This window comes from Carcharodon carcharias, chromosome 17 (assembly GCF_017639515.1).
Source record: "Carcharodon carcharias isolate sCarCar2 chromosome 17, sCarCar2.pri, whole genome shotgun sequence".
In the NCBI taxonomy this organism is placed as follows: Eukaryota; Metazoa; Chordata; class Chondrichthyes; order Lamniformes; family Lamnidae; genus Carcharodon; species Carcharodon carcharias.
Window position 1 is genome coordinate 103,308,830 of NC_054483.1, and position 24,973 is coordinate 103,333,802.

Below are 24,973 nucleotides of genomic sequence, written 5' to 3' on the forward strand. Positions count from 1 at the left end.
AAATAAATGATTTATTTAAACATGTTTCCTCATGTGACCGTCACTGAGATGGGACATGTTTTTATTTTTATGAAAACTTTTTCATTTATTTAATAAAAGCTTTAGGAAATCTCATCCTTCTCATAAATTGCTTTCTTAACGGCCTTAATAGGCTGTTTACATATGGGTGGATGCGCAGTTGACTCCGGCACATGACTATCGAACAAAATATCGCGCGTCATTTTACACATTGGCGTGTTGGGCCCGCTCCCATTCACCGACTGGAAAATTCTGCCCTATGTCTGTTGCACCTCTTGTCTGCCATGCTCCAAACATCACACACTGTCCAAATCAAATTACTGTGTCATTTGTGGGAAAAACAATATAAGATACAAAGGCAGCATTTGGAATGAACAGTAAAGTTCTCCAGGAACAGGATATATGAGAACCCCAATATCTATAGCCTTTTAATCAATGAACTCACCCAGTTTATTTTTTTTAATCAATTATATTCTGTTCCCTAAAAGGGAAACATACCTACACTTTAGCAACCCTGGGCTTCTGATCAGCAGCCTGTCTGGCAGGTCAGGACTTCTAAACTGGGAAATAAAAGTTTCATTTAGGAATCTCTTCCAGGATACTCCTAAAGCTTGTGCATAGTTTTCTTTTGAAATCATATTAAGAAGAATTGTTGGGGTAAAGAGAGAGAAATTATTTCCATAGGTTGGAGAGTCTAGGACTAGGAAGCATAGCTTAGAAATTAGAGCCAGACCTTTCAGGAGTGAAACTAGGAAAGACGCCTCCAAACAAAAGTTGGTAAAAGTTTGGAACTCTCTTCTGAATGACAAATGGCAATTGTTGCTAGATCGATTGTTTGTTTTAAATCTGAGATTGATTAAGATTTTTGTTAGCTCAGGATATTAAGGGATATAGGGCAAAGGCAGACATAAGGAACTAGGTTGTAGATCAAGCATGATCTCACTGGATGGTGGAATAGGACTTGAGAGGCTAAGTTGTTTCCTCCTCTTCCTATATTTCTAATGACCAAGTGGGCCGCTTTTCAATTTAATCTTTCGGGCTTACACCCTTGAACGCAAAAGCCTGGGGCCTAGTGTTACAGGTGCTGTGTATGTAATGCAAATTGTTGTCATTGATTTGAAACCTGTTACCAGGGAGGGACACTGAAGTGGGCAGTGTAGAGCCAAGGGTCAAGAGACAACTAGATGTATTTCTGGAAATAACGTGGACAGAGAGATGTGGAGAAGATGGGTAGTTGGAGTAGAGAGATATGGTGAGCAGGTGAGGCTGAGGGATAAGCAGAGAAGGTGCTGGTTGGGGTTGAGGGATATTGTGAGAAGTTGGGTGGGTGGTGTTAAAGGATATGCGGATAAGGTGGGTAAGTAAACTTTGGGGCTCGTTCAATGGGTAATTATTGTGTACAGGAACTTGGGGCAAAGGAGGGTAAATGGAATTAAGATACAGATCATCCATGATCGAGTTGAATGACAAAACAGACTCCAAGGTTTGAATGACCTCCTGTTCCTATTTCAGGCTTAATAATTTTCTATCATGGCACTTTTCTGAGTAAATGTAATTAGGGGTAGGGAAAAACAACATTGCAAAATCATATCCCAGAATCAGTATTTTTAAAATTCATTCTTGGGAAGTGGGCAGCGCTAGCATGGCTGACATTTATTGCCCATCCTTTGTTGCCCTGTGAAGTTGATGGTGAGGGCACTTAAGAGCCAATCACATTGGTGTAGGACTGGAGTCATGTAGAGGACAGAATGAGTAAGGAAATCCTAAATGTATGTTCAGAAACTAAGCTGAAAATGGTGCCTCATGCATGTAGTCTGTACATACTCAAAAATGTCAAACACTTCAACAATTTTGTACTTTTTGGGTTAAACTTCCATGCCCGCTCCACTTATGTATTGAGTGTATTGAGACACAACAATCTGATGGAGCTGTTATCAGTATAGGCCAGGCTTTTGCCTGTGGTTTTCCAACTCCGTGCCTGGGAGCTGTGGGAGTGAGGAGGCCCTCATTGTGGTCTTGCTTACTCACCCTACTTCAGTGGCACACATACTGATCTGATAGCACCTCCTTGGGCGGTCAGTCAATACACAGAAAAACTCAGCTACCCCTGCCCTCCCTCCAGCTCCACCCCATCTTCATCCTATCTGTAGCCTTTAACAGTCAACAGTTAAACAAGGGGAAGCAATTTGAAGTCGTTCGTCCGAGTGCAGAGCTCTACTTAGGACAGATCTACCATACAAGCGAGTCTCAATTTTTAAAAAAGTATATATGTTAAAAGGAATACTCATTCAAGGAACTGTTTTAGAGTGATGGAGGAGGATTGCAAGGCTGGAGGTATGTAAACTGAAGAAAGACTGACTTACATTTATATAGCGCCTTTCACAATCACCAGGCATCTCAAAATGCTTTACAGCCAATGAGGTACTTTTTGAAATGCAGTCCCTGTTGTAAGAAACACTTCAGCCAATTTGCACTGAGCAAACTCCCACAAACAGCAATGTGATAATGGCCATATGATCTGTTTTTAGTGCTGTTGATTGAGGGATAAGTATTGGCCAGGACACTGGGGAGAACTCTTCTGCTCTCCTTTGAAATAATGCCATCAGGTCATTTACATCCACCCGAGAAGGCAGATGGGATCTCATTTTAACATCTCATCCGAAAAGCAGCTCCTCTGACAGTGCAGTTGGGGTTTGGTGGATGCCCCCACCTGCCCAAGGGGGCACTGAGGACAATGGTGGCACCTCTGCTACCCGCTTGGGTAAAGTAATTGTCCAAAGTCTGCAAAGGGCCATAGTTTTCTCTCTCCATTAGAGAGAGATGTTGGTTACATATAGCTTGAAGGGCACCAGTCTGCGAGTGTGAGGCAAGGTGAGGAGGCAGGCCTCCATGAACTACCACAGACAGTACAGGGATAGAATCTGCGCTGTTGGCATCATTCTGCATCAACTCTAGCCATCTAGCCCATTGGGCTAATCAACCCCCACCCTCTTAGGTAATGATCAGGTGAATAACAGGGAGCCTGGGAGCTTGCTGACCTGTATGGCTCAGTATCCCATATTATGCCACACAACAGACCTGTGAGGAAAGTTATAGGTCATGGAATAAAAGGGGCAGTAGCAACATGGATACAAAATTGGCTGAGGGATAGGGAACAGAGAGTAATGGTTAATGGGCATTTTTCGGGCTGGAAGAAGGTTGTAGCGGAGTTCCCCGGGGGGTCGGTACTGGGACCCTTGCTTTTCCTGATATAGATAAATAATCTGGATCTTGGTGTGCAGGGGACAATTTCAAGGTTTGCGGGCGACACAAAACTTGGGAGAATTGTAAACTGTGAGGAGGACTGTGTAGAACTTCAAAAGGACCTTGACACATTGGTGGAGTGGGCAGGTGGGTGGCAGATGAAGTTCAATGCAGACAAGCGTGGGGTGATACACTTTGGTACAAAGAACGTGGAGAGACAGTATAAAATAAAGGATACTATTCTAAAGGGTGTACGGGAGCAGAGAGACCTGGGTGTATATGTACATAAGTCGTTAAAGGTGGCAGGGCGAGGAGAGAGAGCTGTTTCTAAAGCATACAGTATTCTAGGCTTCATTAGTAGGGGCATAGAGTACAAGAGCAGGGAGGCTTTGATGAACTTATATAAGGCGTTGGTTAGACCTCAGTTGGACTATTATGTACTGTTCGGGTGCCACACTATAGGAAGGATGTGAATGCATTGGAGCGAGTGCAGAAGAGGTTCACGAGAATGACTCTAGGGATGAGACACTTCAGTTATGAGGAAAGATTGGAGAAGTTGGGACTGTTTTCCTTTGAGAGGAGAAGGCTGACTTGATAGAAGTTCTCAAAATCATGAGGGCCCTGGACAGAGTAGATTGTGAGAAACTGTTCCAACTGGTAAATGGATCGAGAACCAGAGGGCCCAGTTTTAACTTGTTTTGCAAAAGAAGCAAATGCAAGATGGGAAAAAACTTTTTCACACAACAAGTAGTTAGGGTTCGGAATGCATTGCCTGGAAGTGTGGTTGAGGCAGGTTCAGTTGAGGCATTCAAGAGGGCATTGGATGATTATCTAAATAGAAACAATGTGCAGGTTTATGGGGAAGAGGTAGGAGATTGGCACTAAGTTAAAATGCTCAGAAAGCTGGTGCAGACACAGGGTTGAATGGCCTCTTTCTACACCAGAACAATTCTGTGATTCTGTGACAATACTCTTACTGGGGTATGATGTAGTCCCTCCTGTCAAGAAGATCCACATGTGGCCCTGCTTATATTAATATAGGGAATGTGCTGTTGTATCTGATGTATGAGGACAGCACAGTTATAGTGTGTAACATGTGATGTAGTATTCTGCTGCTCTATGTGCTCCATCCGTTGACATCTCTACAATCTTGTCCGTCTCTGCCCTGCTGTGCTTATTTGCTGCTGAAACCCTCATCAAGGTCTTTGTTACCTCTAGGCTCGACTATTCCAATGCTGTTCTGGTCAACCTCCCACCTTGCACCCTGCATAAACTTCAGCCCATCCAAAACTCTACTCCCCGTATCCTAACTTGCACCAACTCCTATTCACTCATCACCCACTGTGCTCGCTGACCACCATTGGCTCACAATCCAGCAAAATCCTAATACTAAAGTTCTTATCCTTGTTTGTGAATATCTCAATAGTCTCAATCGCTCCCTATCTCTGCCATCTCCTCCAATCTCTGAGATCTCTGTGCTCCTCTATCCCTGGCCCCTTATGCATTCCTGATTTTAATTGCTCCACCATCAGTGGCCGTGCCTTCAAAATCCAAACGCTTAAGCTTTGGAATTCCCTCCCTAAACCTCTCCAGCGCCCACTCCTCCTTTAAGATGCTCTATAAAATCTACCTCTTTTGACCAAGCCTTTGGTCATTTGTCATAATATCGCACTTGTTTGTGATAACACACCTGTGAAGCCCTTTGGGACATTTTACCATGATAAAGATGCTACATAAATGCAGGTTGTTGTTGTGGTTGAGGGTCCGTTTCCATGAAGGTAATTTGAGGATTAATTATTTCTTCATAGACTGGTGGTTGCTTATAAACCCCAAGGTCAGACAATGTCGCAGGAAATGACTGGCCTCCTTTCTCCTTTGAAAGATTGTTTCTGATTCTTAATGATTATAATGTTGTAATATGATTGTGGTTTATGCGTCAGTATTTATGACTCTTTTAGGACTGTCTTATTGTAAGCTATGTGAGGACAGGCAGGGGGGAGCATCCTGCTGTTCTTAATCCATTCATCCTTTGAAGCTGAGTTCAAACTGTTGTTGGCAGCCCAACCTCCCACAGCTACCAATTGGTCTCTGCTATCTTAATCCGGTGGCCACTTTCCACCTGTAAACACCGTCAGTGAATGTCATGGGGTAATTCAGCCATAGGAGGTATCACAACAGTGCCTGATCTTTCCTCCAGACGAGGTCCATGGGTGCACCTCAAAGGTGGTTGCATAGCTGACGAGTGTAAGGATTGCAGGATACAGACTGGTGTGAGCAGTTGGTGCTTAAGATCAGAAAATAGCTGCATAATGATTGGCGAAGGGAAGGGTTAGTTGACAATAACTGCAGAGTGGTGATATTGAGGGAGGGAGTATGGTGATTGTGGGTAGGGGATAGTAGTCAAGGGAGCAAGAGAGAATGATTGGGTGTGTCAGTGCATATTGATCAGGGCGAGGGATGGATGTTCATTGGTGGTGGATATTGATGGCGGGTGTTGGTATATAGTCATCTGGGGTGGGCACAGTGAATATTGATCGATGAAGAGTAGGTGGGGATGGTGAATGAAAGGAATCACAATTAAAATAAGGTCTGTGTTTCTGTCACTGATTCTGTGGCTCAGGCTGCACAATGACAATGTCACTTGGAAAAGCAAGAAAAATTACCGGATTAAATTTAGAAAATAAGATTGCTCAGCAGATGTAATGTTTAAGGCAAGGATGTGAGCAAAGGCAAACAGAACAGTTGCTAAACTTGACTAAGGATGAATAATGGGCGACTGCCATTTTATTTCCATACCTCAATAAATATCTAATTTCTGTAATTTTTTGCAGGAACATTTTTAAAGGTAATGGTTTGGTTTTCATTTCATTGCCTGACCCATTTTCACACATGACAGAAACATTCAGGATCATTTCAGTTTCTTTTAATGCTCAGAGGCAGAAACGAAAGTAAGTTCAACCTGATATTCAGACACCCTTGAATGTGATCAACACGCTGATTATTTTTACTGTATTTTTGGTCAGCATTGGGAATGTAAATTGCCAGGTTGACTGTCACCAACAAAAAGGAAGGTACATAACTGTCGCCCCTGTGAAGGCCTGAATGCTGTTTTATTTATTTATTTATTTGCATTGGCAGATACAATTTTAGTCCCTTAACTGCACACTTTTTTTTGCATTTGCAGATGTATGTATGTTGGCTCTTTCTTTGTCTTGGAGGCTCTGAGCAGGCAGAGAGGCAGCTTGTTTCCCTTGGGGAGGCAGAATGATTTGCTGCTGGAGGTGTGGGGAGGGGGGGCGGGGGGTGCAGTATCCAGGGTCCTTGGCTGGTATTGTCTGCTTCGGAGCAGGGGGAGGTGCTGAGAATGGCCAGCTGTCTGCCACAAAGCCTCTGTGATTCAGTGCAAACCGGGGCCACATATACACACACACACACAGACATAGAGAGAGAGAGAGGGAGAGAGTGGGCCTTTCCACACGGCTATTGTTGTTTGCTGACAGCAGCCTCACCACCACCCCCCCCCTCCCCTCCCCTCCACAGAACAAAAGACTTGGGAAGGTTCGCAGAGAAAGAGAGCAGACATTTCCACCTCACTTCAGGGTTTTGGCTTGAAGAAATAATAAATAAATAAGATTATATTGCTGAAGTGTTTTATTCTTTGGGGGAGGGATTTCTTGGTTTCCCACCCCCCACCCCCCCCCCTTGGATCAGCTTCTACTAAGGTAAAAAGAAAGCTTCTTTTTACTGTTTCTTGTTGCTCTAGTGTCTGTGTGTGTGTGTCTCTGTGTGTCTGTGTGTGTGTGTGTGTGTGTGTGTGTCTCTGTGTGTGTGTGTGTGTGTCTGTCTGTGTGTGTGTGTGTGCGTGTGATTGCCCCTCACATTCTTGGCACTTCTATTTGTTTTAACTTTGCTGCTGAGAGACATAAAGAGGGAGCTTATAGGCCTGAGGCTGGAATAAAGCTGAGGAGCTCCCTCGTTTGGTGTGGCTGTATGGGGGGGTAGGGGGGAGAGAGGGGGAAGGGGTGGGTGGGAGAGGTGGGGGGCTGCTGTTTGGTCTCAGGCCTGACAGAGGCTCGGTGCTGTGAAAAAAAAAATTCTGCTGCATCTCTTGCTTGCTATTTGTAGCTGATTTTATTTTAAAAGATAAATATACAGGAGCTGATTTGGTGGGCTGCCAGGAGGCACGAAGGTTGATTTGGAAAAAAAAGAGCATCAAGGCCTGGCTAGAAAGGCACAGCCTGTCATTGATAGACAACAAAACAAAAATGGGAAAAGGGGGTTGGTATTGGATCCTGTACGGCTCCCATGTGATGTGTTAAATGGGCAATGTTTTACAGGAGTTATTGAGCAGATAATCTTATCTAGAAACGCCAAGAGTCTAGCGGGGTGAGTTTACGCCATTATTCCCCCTTTGCATCCCTTTCTGCCTCTGATATCCTCAGCTCAGTCTGGCTTTTGTGCTAGTTTCTAAAAGGCGTCTTAACCCTTTAACTGCCCTGGCAGTGACTGAGTTGTGTTGAGAACTTTGCTCGTGTAAAAGGTTCATTGTTTTGCTGGCGTCTCAGATGATACAGGGGGGGAGAGGTGTTAGTGCCTTTTGGCAGATAGGGAAAATGCTGGATGTTTGGGGTGCTGTCTGCACATTTGGGGTGCTGTTTGTCTGGGATATTTGGTGTGCTGTCTGGACATTTGCGATGCTGTCTAGTTGTTTGGAGTGCTGTTTGTCTGGATATTTGGGGTGCTGTTTGTCTGATATTTGGGGTGTTTGTCTGGACGTTTGCAGTGCTGTCTAGACATTTGGGGTGCTGTCTAGATGTTTGGGGTGCTGTTCGAGTGGACGTTTGGGGTGCTGTTCGAGTGGAAGTTTGGGGTGCTGTTTGAATGGAAGTTTGGGGTGCTGTTCGAGTGGACTTTTGGGGTGCTGTTCGAGTGGACTTTTGGGGTGCTGTTCGAGTGGACTTTTGGGGTGCTGTTCGAGTGGACTTTTGGGGTGCTGTTCTAGTGGACTTTTGGGGTGCTGTTCGAGTGGACGTTTGGGGTGCTGTTCGAGTGGACGTTTGGGGTGCTGTTCGAGTGGACGTTTGGGGTGCTGTTCGAGTGGACGTTTGGGGTGCTGTTTGCCTGGACGTTTGGGGTGCTGTTTGCCTGGACGTTTGGGGTGCTGTTTGCCTGGACGTTTGGGATGCTGTTTGCCTGGACGTTTGGGGTGCTGTTTGCCTGGACGTTTGGGGTGCTGTTTGCCTGGACGTTTGGGGTGCTGTTTGTCTGGACGTTTGGGGTGCTGTTTGTCTGGACATTTGGGGTGCTGTTTGTCTGGACATTTGGGGTGCTGTTTGTCTGGACGTTTGGGATGCTGTCTAGATGTTTGGGGTGCTGTTTGTCTAGATGTTTGGGGGGCTGTTTGTCTGGACGTTTGGGGTGCTGTGTGGATGTTTTGGGGGGGCTGTTTGGACGTTTGGGGTGCTGTTTGTCTGGACACTTGGGATGTTGTTTGGACGTTTGGGGTGCTGTTTGTCTGGACGTTTGGGGTGCTGTTTGTCTGGACATTTGGGGTGCTGTTTGTCTGGACATTTGGGATGCTGTTTGTCTGGACATTTGGGATGCTGTTTGTCTGGACGTTTGGGGTGCTGTTTGTCTAGATGTTTGGGGTGCTGTTTGTCTAGATGTTTGGGGTGCTGTTTGTCTGGACGGTTGGGGTGCTGTGTGGATGTTTGTGGGGGCTGTTTGTCTGGACGTTTGGGGTGCTGTGTGGATGTTTTGGGGGGGCTGTTTGGACGTTTGGGGTGCTGTTTGTCTGGACATTTGGGGTGTTGTTTGTCTGGATGTTTGGGGTGCTGTCTGGACGTTTGGGGTGCTGTTTGTCTGGACATTTGGGGTGCTGTTTGTCTGGACATTTGGGATGCTGTCTAGACATTTGGGGTGCTGTTTGTCTAGATGTTTGGGGTGCTGTTTGTCTAGATGTTTGGGGTGCTGTTTGTCTGGACGGTTAGGCTGCGCTTTGTCTGGACGTTTGGTGCTGTTTGTCTGGATGTTTGGGGTGCTGTTTGTCTGGACGTTTGGGAGGCTGTTTGTCTGGACATTTGGGGTTCTGTGTGGTTGTTTGGGGGTGCTGTTTGTCTGGATGTTTGGGGTGCTGTTTGTATGGATGTTTGGGGGTGCTGTTTGTCTGGACGTTTGGGGTGCTGTTTGTGTGGATGTTTGGGTGTGCTGTTTGTCTGGACGTTTGGGGTACTGTTTGTCTGGACGTTTGGGGTGCTGTTTGTCTGGACGTTTGGGGTGCTGTTTGTCTGGACGTTTGGGGGGCTGTTTGAGTGGATGTTTGAGGTGCTGTCTGGATGTTTGAGGTGCTGTCTGGATGTTTGGGGTGTTGTCTAGACATTTGGGGTGCTGTCTGAGTGGCTGCTTGGGGTGCTGTCTGGATGTTTAGGGTGCTGTCTGGATGTTTGGGGTACTGTCTGGATGTTTGGTGTTCTGTCTGGATGTTTTGGGTGCTGTTTGAGTGTATATTTGGGGTGGTGTCTGGATGTTTGGGGTGCTGTCTGGACATTTGGGGTGATGTTTGAGTAGATGTTTGGGGTGCTGTTTGTCTGGATGTTTGCGGTGCTATCTAGACATTTGGGGTGCTGTTTGACTGGATGTTTGGGGTGTTGTTTGACTGGATGTTTGGGGTGTTGTTTGTCTGGACGTTTGGGGTGCTGTTTGTCTTGACGTTTGGGGTGCTGTCTGGACGTTTGGGGTGCTGTTATCTGGACGTTTGGGGTGCTGTCTGTCTGGACGTTTGGGGTGCTGTTTGTCTGGACGTTTGAGGTGCTGTTTGTCTGGACGTTTGAGGTGCTGTTTGTCTGGACGTTTGAGGTGCTGTTTGTCTGGACGTTTGGGGTGCGGTTTGCCTGAACGTTTGGGGTGCTGTTTGCCTGGACGTTTGGGGTGCTGACTGGACGTTTGGGGTGCTGACTGGACGTTTGGGGTGCTGTCTGGATGTTTGGGGTGCTGTTTGTGTTGACTTTTGTGGTGCGGTTTGTCTGAACGTTTGGGATGCTGTTTGCCTGGACGTTTGGGATGCTGTCTGGATGTTTGGGGTGCTGTCTGGACGCTTGGGGTGCTGTCTGGACACTTGGGTGCTGTCTGGACGCTTGGGGTGCTGTTTGTCCGGATGTCTGGGGTGCTCTTTGAGTGGATGTTTGGGGTGCTGTTTGAGTGGACGTCTGGGGTGCTGTTTGAGTGGACGTCTGGGATGCTGTTTGAGTGGACGTCTGGGGTGCTGTTTGTCTGGACGTCTGGGATGCTGTTTGAGTGGATGTTTGGGGTGCTGTTTGTGTGGACGTTTGGGGTGCTGTTTGTCTGGACGTTTGGGGTGCTGTTTGTGTGGACGTTTGGGGTGCTGTTTGAGTGGACGTTTGGGGTGCTGTTTGAGTGGACGTTTGGGGTGCTGTTTGAGTGGCCGTTTGGGGTGCTGTTTGAGTGGCCGTTTGGGGTGCTGTTTGAGTGGCCGTTTGGGGTGCTGTTTGTGTGGACGTTTGGGGTGCTGTTTGTGTGGACGTTTGGGGTGCTGTTTGTGTGGACATTTGGGGTGCTGTTTGAGTGGACGTTTGGGGTGCTGTTTGAGTGTGAGATCTTTATTATTCTTTCCATTCTTTTGAGCCACTTGGCATCAACTGTTTTACCTGTTGGTGTTTGTGAAAATGGTTTAAAACCAGCTAATGACTTTCAAAAAGGAAAATTATTATCTGTCTCGGGTTAAGGCACTGCTCCCTCCTCCTGCTTCCCACATAATAATTTAAAACTTAATCTTTTGGTGAATCCTTGGCGAGTTATCTCCCAGAATGGTGATTGGGTTACTGAGTATTCTGAGTACTCTGTACCAAAAGGACTGAGCACCTGAAGCAGGTCGACAGGTGCTCCTGTTCGGTGAAGAGACATCTGTTGGAACAGGTGGGATGGTGAGTTTGTCCTGGTGATTTTTTTAGACATATACAGCCCTGATTCTGCTCAAAAGTGCCAGTGATAAACCTCTGCTGTCATGCTTATAAAACAAGTAAAAACACTGCTACTTAAGCTCTTCATGTTCAAACCTCTCCATGATCTCATCCCTCCCTATCTTGCCTCCCCTTCCGAACAACGGAATCTCCAGAAAAAGAAATAGAGGTTTATGCTGATAGAGTTAAATGAGAAGGAGGAGGCCCAAGATGAATGTAAAATATTGATACAGACATATTTGGGCAGTATGGCCTATTTCTGAGGCAGTGGCTTGGTGGGGTTGTCACTGGACTAGTAATCCAGAGACCCAGGGTAACGCTCTGGGGACCCGCGTTTGAATCCCGCCACAGCAGATGTCCAATTCAATAAAAATCTGGAATTAAAAGTCTAATGATGACCATGACACCATTGTCGATTGTCGTAAAAACCCATCTGGTTCCCTAATGTCCTTGAGGGAAGGAAATCTGCTGTCCTTACCTGGTCTGGCCTACATGTGACTCCAGACCCACAGCAGTGTGGTTCACTCTTAACTGCCCAGAACCTACACCACATGGACTGCAGTGGTTTAAGAAGGCAGCTCACCACCACCTTCTCAAGGGCTATTAGGGATGGGCAATAAATGCTGGCCTAGCCAGCGACTTCCATATCCTATGAATGAATATTTTAAAAAAAGGTTGATTTTTAACTGCAGTAAATATATTTGTAAAATAAAGCTCAATGCATAACACACTCGCCTCAGACTGAAGGTAGTGGATTCAAGTTCCACTCCAGATACTTAGACCCATAATCCAAGCTGACGACTCCTGCTTCAGCTTCTGCTTTGGTTGTGTTGGCATCACAGACTAATAACTGTATTCCATCAACATTTATACCCTGGTGCAGTACTGAGGGAACTGTCGGAGGTGCTGTCTTTCAGATAACATATTGAACTGTGGCCTCATCTGCCCTCTGAGGTAAATGGTAAAGAATCCCCAACACTATTTTGAAGATGAGTGTGGAATTTCTCCCCCAGTGCGCTGGCCAATATTTATTCCTTAAGCAACATTACTAAAACAGATTTTTATTCCTTATCTTGCTGTTGTCTGTGGGAGTCAAATTGACTGCCCCATTTCCTACATTACAATAGTGGCAACAATTCAACTAGAACTTAAGGAAGTGGCCCCCTCGAGCCTGCTCCCCTGTTCATTAAGGCCATGGCTGATCTCTCAGCTCAATGCTACTTTTCTACCCAATCACTGTATCTCTGGATTCCCTTAGCATCCAAAAATCTAATAACCTCAGCCTTGAATATAATCAACGACTGAGCATCCACACTGCTTGTGGATGGAGAAATCCAAAGATTTGCAACTCGCTGAGTGAAGAGATTTCTGCTCATCTCCAGTCCTAAATGATGGACCTGTTGAAGAATTTTAGAATTTCCTGAGATGGTGAAAGGGGCTTTATAAGTAAAACTTTTTCATTCTTGATTTTCAATTGGTCAGGCTAGATTTATCCTGTACTTTGTGGCTAGGCCAGTCGGATCTGGCCAAACTTCTATGTGATCAGGGTGATGACAGTAGCCTTGCTATCTGAAGCAGCTTGGAGGCAGCCGTTAGGTTTTTACTACAGCTGGATATTGTTGGGTGCCATCATCTACTTTACTGTGTCAGTGCACTCAGCTGCTTTTTAATGTAACATAGGATGAGCTGAATTGACTGTTTACTAATATCCATGAATATCGGGACCTCAGGAGCAGGGCAGCAGATGCATGGGAACACCACCACCTGCAAGTTCCCACACCACCATCAACCCCCCCACAGCCCTGCACCAGGTTACACACCATCCTGACTTGGAACTGTATCGCTGCCGTTCCTTGACTGTCGCTGGGTCAAAATCCTGGAGCTCCCTCCCAGACTTTGGGTGTACCCGCACCACACGGTCTGCAAAGTTTAAAGAAGGTAGCTTATCATCACTTTCTCAAGGGTAGTTAGAGATGGCAACAAACACTGGCATTGCCAGTGATGCCTAAACCCCAGGGATGAAAAAAATTAAGTGGCTAAGTAGGAGCATCCATTGACACGTTCAGCATTGACTGTCCTTACATTGACACAAAACTGGTGGTGGAAGTTTCCATGGTCAGTCATACAAATGGAAATGGGGAAATGTCATACCGAAGAAACATGAGATATTTTTCCAAGTTTAGTCGAGTATGGAGAGCTTTACTCTGCATCTGACCTGTGCTGTCACCTGCCCTGGGAGTGTTTGATGGGGACAGTGTAGAGGGAGATTTACTCTGTATCTAACTCATGCGAGTGCTTAATGATGAATGTAGAATTTGAGGACTATCATTCTAACACACTAACCTTGCAAATCAGGGATTTATCATAGCTTCAGGACTTATTTTTTTAAAATTAATTCATGGGATGTGGGTGTCACTGGCTAGGCCAGCATTTATTGCTCATCCCTAATTGCCCTTGAGAAGGTGGGGGTTAGCCACCTTCTTGAACCACTGTAGTCCATGTGGTGTAGGTACACCCAAAGTGCTGTTAGGGAGGGAGTACCAGGATTTTGACCCAGCGGCAGTGAAGGAACGGCGATATATTTCCGAACCACTGCAGTCCATGTGGTGTAGGTACACCCAGAGGCTGTTAGGGAGGGAGTACCAGGATTTTGACCCAGCGGCAGTGAAGGAACGGCGATATATTTCCAAGTCAGGATGGTGAATGACTTGGAGGGGAATTTCCAAGTGGTGGTGTTCCCATGTGTCTTCTAGATGGTAGTGGTCATGGGTTTGGAAGGTGCTGTCGAAGAAGCTGGTGAGTTCCTGTAGTGCATCTTATAGATGGTACACACTGCTGCTACTGTACGCCAGTGGTGAAGGGAATGAATGTTGAAGGTGGCAGATGGGGTGCCAATCAAGCGGGCTGCTTTGTCCTGGATGGTGTCAAGCTTCTTGATTGTTGTTGCAGCTACACTCATCCAGGCAAGTGGAGAGTATTCCATCACACTCCTGACTTGTGCCTTGTAAATGGTGGACAGGCTTTGGAGAGTCAGGAGGTGAGATATTTGCCACAGAATTTTCAGCCTGTGACCTGCCACGGTATTTATATGGCTGTTCCAGTTCAGTTTCTGGTCAATGGTAACTGCCAGAATGTTGACAGTAGGGGATTCAGCAATGGTAATGCCATTGAATGTTAAGGGGCGATGGTTAGATTCTGTCTTGTTGGAGATGGTCATTGCCTAGTACTTGTTTGGCATGAATATTACTTGCCACTTATTAGCCCAAGACTGGACATTGTCTGGGTCTTGCTGCATATGGAAATGGACTTATGATGGCAGGAAAGTCATTGATGGTTGGGCCTAGGACACTACCCTGAGGGACTCATGCAGTGATGTCCTGAAACCGAGATGATTGAGTTCCAACAACCACAACCAGCTTCCTTTGTGCCAAGTATGACTCCAACCAATGGAGAATTTTCCCCCTGATTCCCATTGACGCCAGTTTTGCTAGGGCTCCTTGATGCCACAGTTGGTCAAATGCATCCCTGATGTCAAGGGCAGTCACCTCACCTCGGGAGTTCAGCTCTTTTGTCCAAGTTTGAACCAAGGCTGTAATGAGGTCAGGAGCTGAGTGGCCCTGGTGGAACCCAAACTGAGCATCAGTGAACAAGTTATTGCTAAGCAAGTGCCTCTTGATAGCACTGTCGATGAGACCTGCTGTCAATTTGCTGATGATCAAGAATAGACCGATGAGGTGGTAATTGGCTGGGTTGGATTTGTCCTTTTTGTGTACAGGACATACCTGGGCAGTTTTCCACATTGCCGGGTAGATGCCAGTGTTTTAGCTATACTGGAACAGCTTGGCTAGGGGCGCGGCAAGTTCTGGAGCACAAGTCTTCAGTATTATTGCCAGAATGTTGTCAGGGCCCATAGCCTTTGCAGTATCCAGTGCTTTCAGCTGTCTGTTGATATCATGTGGAGTGATCTGAATTGGCTGAAGACTGGCACCTGTGATGCTGGGGACTAAAGGGCCAAATGGCCTACTCCTGCTCCTATTTTCTATGATCTCCGGAGGAGGCAGAGATGGATCATCCACCCAGCATTTCTGGTTGGAGATCGCTGCAAATACTTCAGCCTTGTCTTTTGCACTGTTATGCTGGGCTCCTCCATCATTGAGGATGGGGATATTTGTGGAGCCTTCTCCCCCTGTTAGTTGTTTAATTGCCCACACCATAGATGACTGGGTGTGGTAGGACTGCAGAGCTTGATCTGATCCGTTGGTTGTGGGATCACTTAGCTCTGTCTATTACTTGCTGCTTATGCTGTTTGGCACGCATGTAGTCCTGTTTTATAGCTTCACCAGGTTGACACCTCATTTTTAGGTATGCCAGTCCTTTAGGACTCATCCAGCTCATCAGTGGTGGCGCTACCAAGCCACTCTTGGTGATGGACATTGAAGTGCCCCTCCCAGAGTACACTCTGTGCCCTTGCCACCCTCGGTGTTTCCTCCAAGTGGTGTTCAACATGGAGGAGTACTGATTCATCAGCTGAGGGAGGGCAGTACGCGGTAATCAGCAGGAGGTTTCCTTACTCATGTTTGACGTAATGCTATGAGACTTCAGGGAATCAAGAGTCGATGTTGGAGACTCCCAGGGCAACTCCCTCCTGATATGTACCACTGTGCCTGCCACCTCTGCTGGGCATATCCTGCCGGTTGGACAGGATTAGTGATGATGGCTGGGGAATTGTAATATATGAGTCTGTGAGTATGACTATATCAGGCTGTTGCTTGACTAGTCTGTGAGACAGCTCTCCCAATTTTGGCACAAGCCCCCAGATGTTAGTAAGGACGACTTTGCATAGTCAACAGGGCTGGGTTTTTTCATTGTTCTGTCATCTCTCTTGCTTGTACGTGTTTCAGAATGTGATAGTTAGCATTGTTGACAGTGGCTGGGAGATAACACAGATCTCGGTGAGTCTGTTGCATGTGATTTGCAGACAGTGCAATGCTGCTTTAGCCTCTCAGGATTTTGAGGAGGTCACTAGCACAGCATTTAGGAGACAGTTTATGGATGTTTCCAACAAGGACTTGAGGAAGGCATTTGATGAGACTCCACAAAAGAGATTATGACAAATTAAAGAAAATGGAATTGCACATTAACTGATGATATGGTTTGGTAATTGAATGGGTGATAGGAGACTGGTTGGTGGGATGTGACAAGGGGCGTACCTCAGGGAATTGCTCTTGACCCAGTTTTTCACCATATTTACCTAATGACTTGGATAAAGGAATGAAGAGTTATTTACCCAGGTTTGCAGATGACACTCAGTCAGCTGAGAAGTCTGGATCCTGTGCTTGCTCCCCCCACCCCAGTCTGCAAGTCGCAACGTCACTTTGGTGTGTTTTACAAAGGTGATAGGAACATGCGGGGGCCACTCAGCCCCTTAGGCCTGTTCTGACATTTAATTAGATCCTGCCTGTCATGTATCTCCACTCCATTTACTTGCGTTGTGCTCCGTACTAATAAAAATCTATGTCAGTTTTGAAAATTCCATTTGACCTCAACATCCAAAGCCCTTTGGTGGAGTGAATTTAAAATTTCCATTGCCCTTTTTGTGAAAACTGTCTTCCTGATTTCTCTCCTGAATGGCCTACCTCTGATTATAAGTTTGTCCTGGAATCCTCCAGGATGGGCCGAATGGTCTCCTGTGCTATATCATCCTATGATTTGGCCTCATGATATGGAGGGTTACCATTAGGAACATAGGAATAGGAAAAGGCTGTTCAGACTCTCGAGTCTGTTCTGTCATTCATTGAGATCATAGCCGAGCTGTATCATGACTGCATCCACCTGTGTTAATCCACATGCTTTCGTGTCCTTGTATGACAAAAACCTATTGATCTAAGGTTTAATATAATCAATTGAGCTACCATCTGCTATTTTTTGTGAGAGAGTTCCATGATTGTACCCCCTTTTGTCTGAAGATGAGTTTCCCGGCTCCTCCCCTGAACGATCTGGCTCTGAAATTAAGGTTACATCCCTTGCCCTAGACTCCCTGAGCAGCGGAAAAAGTTTCTCTTGATCTACCCTATCAGCTGCTTTCAAATACTAAAAAACCCGATCAAATCATCCCTTAACCCTCTATATTTCAGGGAATATAAGCCTAGTTTATGTAATCTCACTTATTGAAGCCCTGCTAATGTCCTGGTGAACCTGTGCTCTTAACCAAGACCAGATTTCCACACAGTATGAAGTGGGGGGGCAAAAGGAGAAAGTGGTGATGCTGGTTGGGGGTACGGTCTGATTCATCTGAAGAACTTCATGTATTTGCATATCTGTGACAGTATTTATCTGTCCTCTTGTTCCAGGGTGTTCGTCTAAGTCATTCAAACTGTACTCGCCGAAGGAACCCCCAAACGGCAACGCATTTCCCCCCTACCACCCGGGCAGCATGCTGGATCGCGATGTCGGGTAAGTGTCAGCCTCCTGGGGACACTCTCAGTGCTGCCTCCTTTCCTTGAAAAACTATTCACTCTAGTAGTGGCTGACAACTTGGCATGCTCTGACTCTCAGCTCTTTTCCTTCGGAGACAATAATCCCCTGAATTTCACCAAACAGCCTTAAATATGTGTTCCACACACGCTGACTCTCACTGGGGTACAGGTTCCACACACACTGACTCTCACTGGGATACGGGTTCCACACACACTGACTCTCACTGGGGTGCAGTTTCCACACACACTGACTCTCACTGAGGTATGGGTCCCACACAAACTGACTCTCACTGGGATACAGGTCCCACTCACACTGACTCTCACTGGGTTACGGGTCCCACAAACATTGACTCTCACTGGGGGACGGTTTCCACACACACACACTGACTGTCACTGGGGTACAGGTCCCACACACACTGACTCTCACTGGGGTATGGGTCCCACACACAATGACTCTCACTGGGATACAGGTCCCATTCACACTGACTCTCACTGGGGTACGGGTCCCACACACACTGACTCTCACTGGGGTACGGGTCCCACACACACTGACTCTAACTGGGGTACGTGACCCACACACACTGACTCTCACTGGGGTACGGGTTCCACACACACTGACTCTTACTAGGGTACGGGTCCCACACACACTGACTCTCACTGGGATACGAGTTCCACACACACTGATTCTCACTGGGGTACGGGTTCCACACACACTGACTCTCACGGGGGTACAGGTCCCACACACACTGACTCTCACTGGGGTACGGGTTGCACACACACTGACTCTCACTAGGGTATGGATCCAACACACACTGACTCTCACTGTGGTACTGGTCCCACACACACTGACTCTCACTGGGGTTTGGGTTCCACACACACAGACTCTCACTAGGGTACAGGTCCCACAAACACTGATTCTCACAGGGGTATGGGTCCCACACACACTGACTGTCACTGGGGTATGGGTCCCACACACGCTGACTCTTACTGGGGTACGGGTTCCACACACACCGACTCTCACTAGGGTGTGGGTTCCACGTACACTGACTCTCACTGGTGTACAGTTCCACACACACTGACTATCACTGGGGAATGGGGCCCACACACACTGACTCTCACTGTGGTAATGGTCCCACACACGTTGACTCTCACTGGGGTACGGGTCCCACACACCCTGACTCTCACTGGGGTACGGGTTCCACACACACTGACTCTCACTGGGGTACGGGTTCCACACACACTGACTCTCACTGGGGTATGGGTCCCACACACACTGACTCTCACTGGGGTATGGGTCCCACATACACTGACTTTCACTGGGGTTTGGGTTCCACACAGGCTGACTCTCACTGGGTTACAAGTCTCACAAACACTGACTTTCACTGGGGTACGGGTTCCACACACACTGACTCTCACTGGGGTATGGATTCCACACACACTAACTCTCACAAGGGTATGGGTTCCATGCACACTGACTCTCACTGGGGTATGGGTCCCACACACACTGACTCTCACTGGGGTATGGGTCCCACACACACCGACTCTCACTGCGGTTAGGGTTCCACACACATTGACTCTCACTGGGGTACAGGTCCCACAAATACTGACTCTCACTGGGGTATGAGTCCCACACACATTGACTCTCACTGGGGTACGGGTCCCACAAATACTGACTCTCACTGGGGTATGAGTCCCACACACACTGACTCTCACTGGGGTACGGGTTCCACACACACTGACTCTCACTGGGGTACGGGTTCCACACACGCTGACTCTCACTCCGGTATGGGTCCAACACACACTGACTCTCACTCCGGTATGGGTCCAACACACACTGACTGTCACTGGTGTATGGGTTCCGCACACCCTGACTTTCACTGGGATATGTCGCACACAAACTGACTCTCACTGCAGAACGGGTCCCACACACACTGACTCTCACTCGGGTACGGGTCCCACACACACTGACTATCACTGGGGTCTGGGTCCCACACACACTGACTCTCACTGGGGTCTGGGTCCCACACACACTGACTCTCACTGGGGTTTGGGTTCCACATACACTGGCTCTCCTTGGGGTACAGGTCCCACAAACACTGACCCTCACTGGGGTACGGGTTCCACACACACTGACTCTCACTGGGGTATGGGTCCCACACACACCGACTCTCACTGGGATACGCGTCCTACACACACTGACTCTCACTGGGGTACGGGTCCCACACAAACTGACTCTCACTGGGGTACGGGTCCCACACACACTGACTGTCACTGGTGTACAGTTCCACGCACACTGACTCTCACTGGGGTACGGGTCCCACACAAACTGACTCTCACTGGGGTATGGGTCCCATACACACTGACTCTCACTGGGGTACGGATTCCACACACACTAACCCTCACTAGGTTATGGGTTCCACGCACACTGACTCTCACTGGGGTACGGGTCCCACACACACTGACTCTCACTGGGGTACGGGTTCCACACACCCTGACTCTCACTGGGGTACGGGTCCCACACAAACTGAGTCTCACTGGGGTATGGGTCCCACACACACCGACTCTCACTGCGGTTAGGGTTCCACACACATTGACTCTCACTGGGGTACGGGTCCCACAAATACTGACTCTCACTGGGGTATGAGTCCCACACACACTGACTCTCACTGGGGTACGGGTCCCACAAATACTGACTCTCACTGGGGTATGAGTCCCACACACACTGACTCTCACTCCGGTACGGGTCCAACACACCCTGACTGTCACTGGTGTATGGGTCCCACACACACTGACTCTCACTGGGGTACAGGTCCCACAAACACTGACTGTCACTGGGGTACAGGTCCCACACACACTGACTCTCACTGGGGTATGGGTCCCACACACTGACTGTTGCTGGGGTACGGGTTCCGCGCACATTGACCCTCACTGGTGTACGGGTTCCACACACACTGACTCTCACTGTGGTACAAGTTCCACAACACTGACTCTCACTGGGGTACAGGTCCCACACACACTGACTGTTGCTGGGGTACAGGTCCCACACACACTGACTCTCACTGGGGTACATGTTCCACACACACTGACTCTCACTTGGTTACGGGTCCCACACACACTGACTCTCACTAGGGCGCGGGTCCCACACACACTGACTCTCCCTGGTGTATGGGTTCCACACACATTTACTCTTACTGGGATACAGATCCCACACACACTGACTCTCACTGGGATACAGATCCCACTCACACTGACTCTCACTGGGGTACAGGTCCCACACACTGACTCTCACTGGGGTACGGGTCCCACACGCTGACTCTCACTGTGGTTAGGGTTCCACACACATTGACTCTCACTAGGGTACAGGTCCCACACACACTGACTCTCACTGGGGTACGGGTCCCACGCACACTGACTCTCACTGGGGTATGAGTCCCACACACACTGACTCTCACTGGGGAACGGGTCCCACACACACTGACTCTCACTCGGGTACGGGTTCCACACACACTGACTCTCACTTGGGTACAGGTCCCACAAATACTGTCTCTCACTGGGGTACTGGTCGCACAAACACTGACTCTCACCTGGTACCGGTTCCACACACGATGACTCTCACGATGGTACAGGTTCCACACACACTGACTGTCACTGGGGTACAGGTCCCACACACACTGTCTCTCGCAGGGGTACTGGTCCCACACACACTGACTCTCACTGGGGTACGGGTCCCACACACCCTGACTCTCACTGGGGTACGGGTTCCACACACATTTACTCTTACTGGGATACAGATCCCACACACACTGACTCTCACTGGGGTACAGGTCCCACACACACTGTCTCTCGCAGGGGTACAGGTGCCACACACACTGACTTTCACTGGGGTATGGCTCCCACACACACTGACTCTCACTGGGGTACAGGTCCCACACACCCTCACTCTCACTGGGGTACAGGTCCCACACACACTGACTCTCACTGGGGTACGGGTCCCACACACACTGACTCTCACTGGGATACAGATCCCACTCACACTGACTCTCACTGGGGTACAGGTCCCACACACTGACTCTCTCTGGGGTACGGGTCCCACACACTGACTCTCACTGTGGAATGTATTTAATTGTTTGACAATGCTTTGGGCTCTCATAACGTCACGAAAGGTATTATAGAAATACCAGTTCTTGTTCTGTATTTAAAGAGTGCTGAAGTGGTTTAAAAAAACTTCTCATCTCCGTTGTATGTGATATCTCAGTGGGTGAATGTCATGTATGATACTAAGCTAAACTGACCAGCAAGGCCTCTGAATCTGCCGAATCAGTGGATCTCAGCTCTGGGTGTTTCTTGTGGATCTACAATTATCTCAGGGAGGCAGAGGGGAAAACCAATCAGAATTCCTGTCCTTGTCACTATGTGTGTGTTTGAGTGTTGGATCAAGATTATTTATGATGCCCCCAAAAGTTGAATTCCCTTCTGACACTGTCTCTAGGCTCACTCACTCCTGGGTATCTGTAACTCTTTCGAGTACAAACCCGTTTCCATCTGTTCCTATTCAGATGAAGTTACGTTGTTTCATAGTTTGCCATTGTGAGATTTGAACTCTTGATCTTGAGGTTACAAGCCCGGTACCATAACCACTTGGCTATATAAACCACCCAACCCCTTGATTAGATCCAGACCAAAGCAGCCTGCTTGATTGGCACCCCTTCCCCAAACATTCACTCTCCCCGCCACCGATGCACAGTAGCAGCAGTGTTTACCATCTATAAGATGCACTGCAGGAATTCACCAAGCCTCCTTAGACAGCCCCTTCCAAACCCACGACTGCTACCATCTAGAAGGACAAGGGCAGCAGATAGATGGGCACACCACCACCTGGAAGTTCCCCTCCAAGCCACTCACCATCCTGACTTGGAAATATATCGCTGTTCCTTCACTGTGGCTGGATCAAAATCCTGGAATTCCCTTCCTAACAACACTGTGGGTGTACCCAATTGCTCAGACACCATATTTGACCTTAACGTGAAGAGTCAACAGTTGAACTGAGGGGAGTAACACATTCCATCCTCCACCACTCTTTGGGAAGGAGTTCCACAGACACACGACCTTCTGAGAGAAAAAAATTCTCCCATTTAAGATGGAGATGAGGAGAAATTTTTTACTACAGAGGATCGTGAGTCTGGAACATTCTTCCCCAGGGAGTGGTGGAGACAGGGTCATTGTGTATTTTTAAGGCAGAGTTAGATAAGTTCATGATTGACAAGGGAGTCAAAGATTATCGGGGTAGGCAGAATGTGAAGTTGAGACCACAATCAGATCAGCCATGATCTTACTGAATGGTGGAGCAGGCTCGAGGGGCCGAATGGCCTACTCCTCCTCCTAATTCATATGTTTGTATGTAGATCAAACTCATAGGAAGGCAATAGGAAAGCTGCTGTTCAAGCTGACAAGCCCCGTAAGAAACACCCTGTTCTCCTGGGTCCTAAATTTCTGCTGGTCATGTCTCTACTCAGTGGAAAACCTTGCATCTCCCCAAGAATGATTTGAAGTATGAAAACTCGCCTGTTTCAGTTAAACAAAATAAGTGACAGCCATTCGCTGGGTCATTTCCCCAGGGCAACGCCTTGACCAATCAGTGTCAAGTTTCCTGGTTTATCTTTCAAACAATGCTTGGCAGTTAACTGTCAGTCACCATTCACTGTTGCATTCTCCATGGCAACATCTCCACCAATCAGAGTCCGCTTGCCAACCATCCAGCACTCACTTCTCATACAGTATAAAGTTGTTGCTTCCCCTGACATCGGTATTCTTGCGATTGTCCTGAAGAGTGCAGGACAAAAAGCTTCGACAAAATGTCTTTATTCAGCAATACTCAAGATCTGTACCACCAAACGACTATTTGAACCCCATATGTCATGGACAATATCTTCAAAGCTGGTGTCTCTACTTCCTGCTGCAGCCTGTGATCAGTCCCAAGGATCCGATGCTGTGTGTATATTTATATCCTTGGTTAGGCTTCTCCCTCTCTTCCAAACGCACTTCCTCGTGCTGGGATATGGTTCAACAGATAGAAGACATCTTTTCCTGCCTCACCCATTTGTCACTAAAACAGCCCAGACAATGAATAGCCACAAGATTTGTGACTGTGGGGGACATCGCAACTTTGCTTGACTCTCAGCACCCAATGTTGCATATTCCAGTCCGGTGTGTCGTTGGAATATAAAGAGAGCCCCCTCCCCTGCTTGATTTGTATCCTTCATAACTGACACCAGGACCAGTTGTAATACCTGTCCCAATTGCTTTAGAGACCCTTTCCTTCCTGAAAGTCAGAGGGAGCCACTGGGGCCTGCTGTTGTTTATCTGCTGATTGACAGATACAATGAAAGGCCTGGGAATGGCTTGTTTACAGAATTCCTCTCAGCCTGGGATTGAAGCTTGGGGGAAAATTTAGCATAAAACGCGCGGAGCAATTACCTGCTAATGATTCCGTATTTTTATCAACACCCACTTTCTAAATTCAGGTTTCAAAAATAGTTTTATGTGCAGGCAGTATGCACATGCTGTCGAGACAATACGATATGAAAGGTGAATTTTTTTTTCATGAGCTGCAGTACCGCAGAGCGCCTGATGGCAGGGCTGCTGACTCTGCAACAATAATGTAAAACTGCGCCACCTGCTGGCCATTTGCGGTAGTGCAGTTCTGCAATTTGCTGCGGCGCCATGCACTGGCATGTGGTGGTAATGCAGAAATAGAAAAGGAAGCAAATCCGGCACTTCAGATCCCAATATCTCATGGGACGTCGTGCCCCATGTTCCCAAAGATCTGTGGGTCGAGAATCAGCCTTGTTCAGACACAAGATGATCCACGAGAAGAAACTCGTGACTCTGAGTAGATGTCATCCTCAAATCGGAGGGCAGCTGCGATGAGTAATGCAGCTCCGATGTCAAAATACGTGCTACATTTTTTCCTAACTTCTGAAATTTTAGAAAATACCCTGCACCATTTCCCTTAAGCCTGAAGTGGATGATCTCACAATTTCCAACATTGAGCTATATTCATTTTTCTCACTCATTTAATCCTTGCAACTTTCTGCTTCAATCTACACTCTTCACTGCCTCACCTTAGGGACCTTGGAACAGACCCCTTGAGCCTGGTCCTGCCATTCCGAGAGATTGTGCCTGATCGGTGCCCTAACTCCAATTCCCTGCCATTATCGTATATACCCCAATACCTTTGGCGAACAAAAATCATAATCAATA

The 24,973-nt window shown here is 47.5% G+C and overlaps 1 protein-coding gene across 5 annotated transcripts in view; it reads left to right on the forward strand.

Annotated features, from left to right (window-relative positions):
* LOC121289594 (LIM domain-binding protein 1) overlaps nucleotides 1-24,973 on the forward strand; it is a 99,529-nt gene that overhangs the window by 45,000 nt on the left and 29,556 nt on the right. For 3 of the 5 annotated variants that reach the window (XM_041209183.1, XM_041209178.1, XM_041209179.1), the window contains one exon: nucleotides 17,588-17,690. In XM_041209183.1, coding sequence (XP_041065117.1) covers nucleotides 17,588-17,690 — 103 coding nt within the window. Of the gene's footprint in view, nucleotides 1-2,182; nucleotides 2,353-17,412; nucleotides 17,427-17,587; nucleotides 17,691-24,973 lie in introns of those variants that run through there. The other 2 variants (XM_041209182.1, XM_041209184.1) reach the window with 2 other exon arrangements.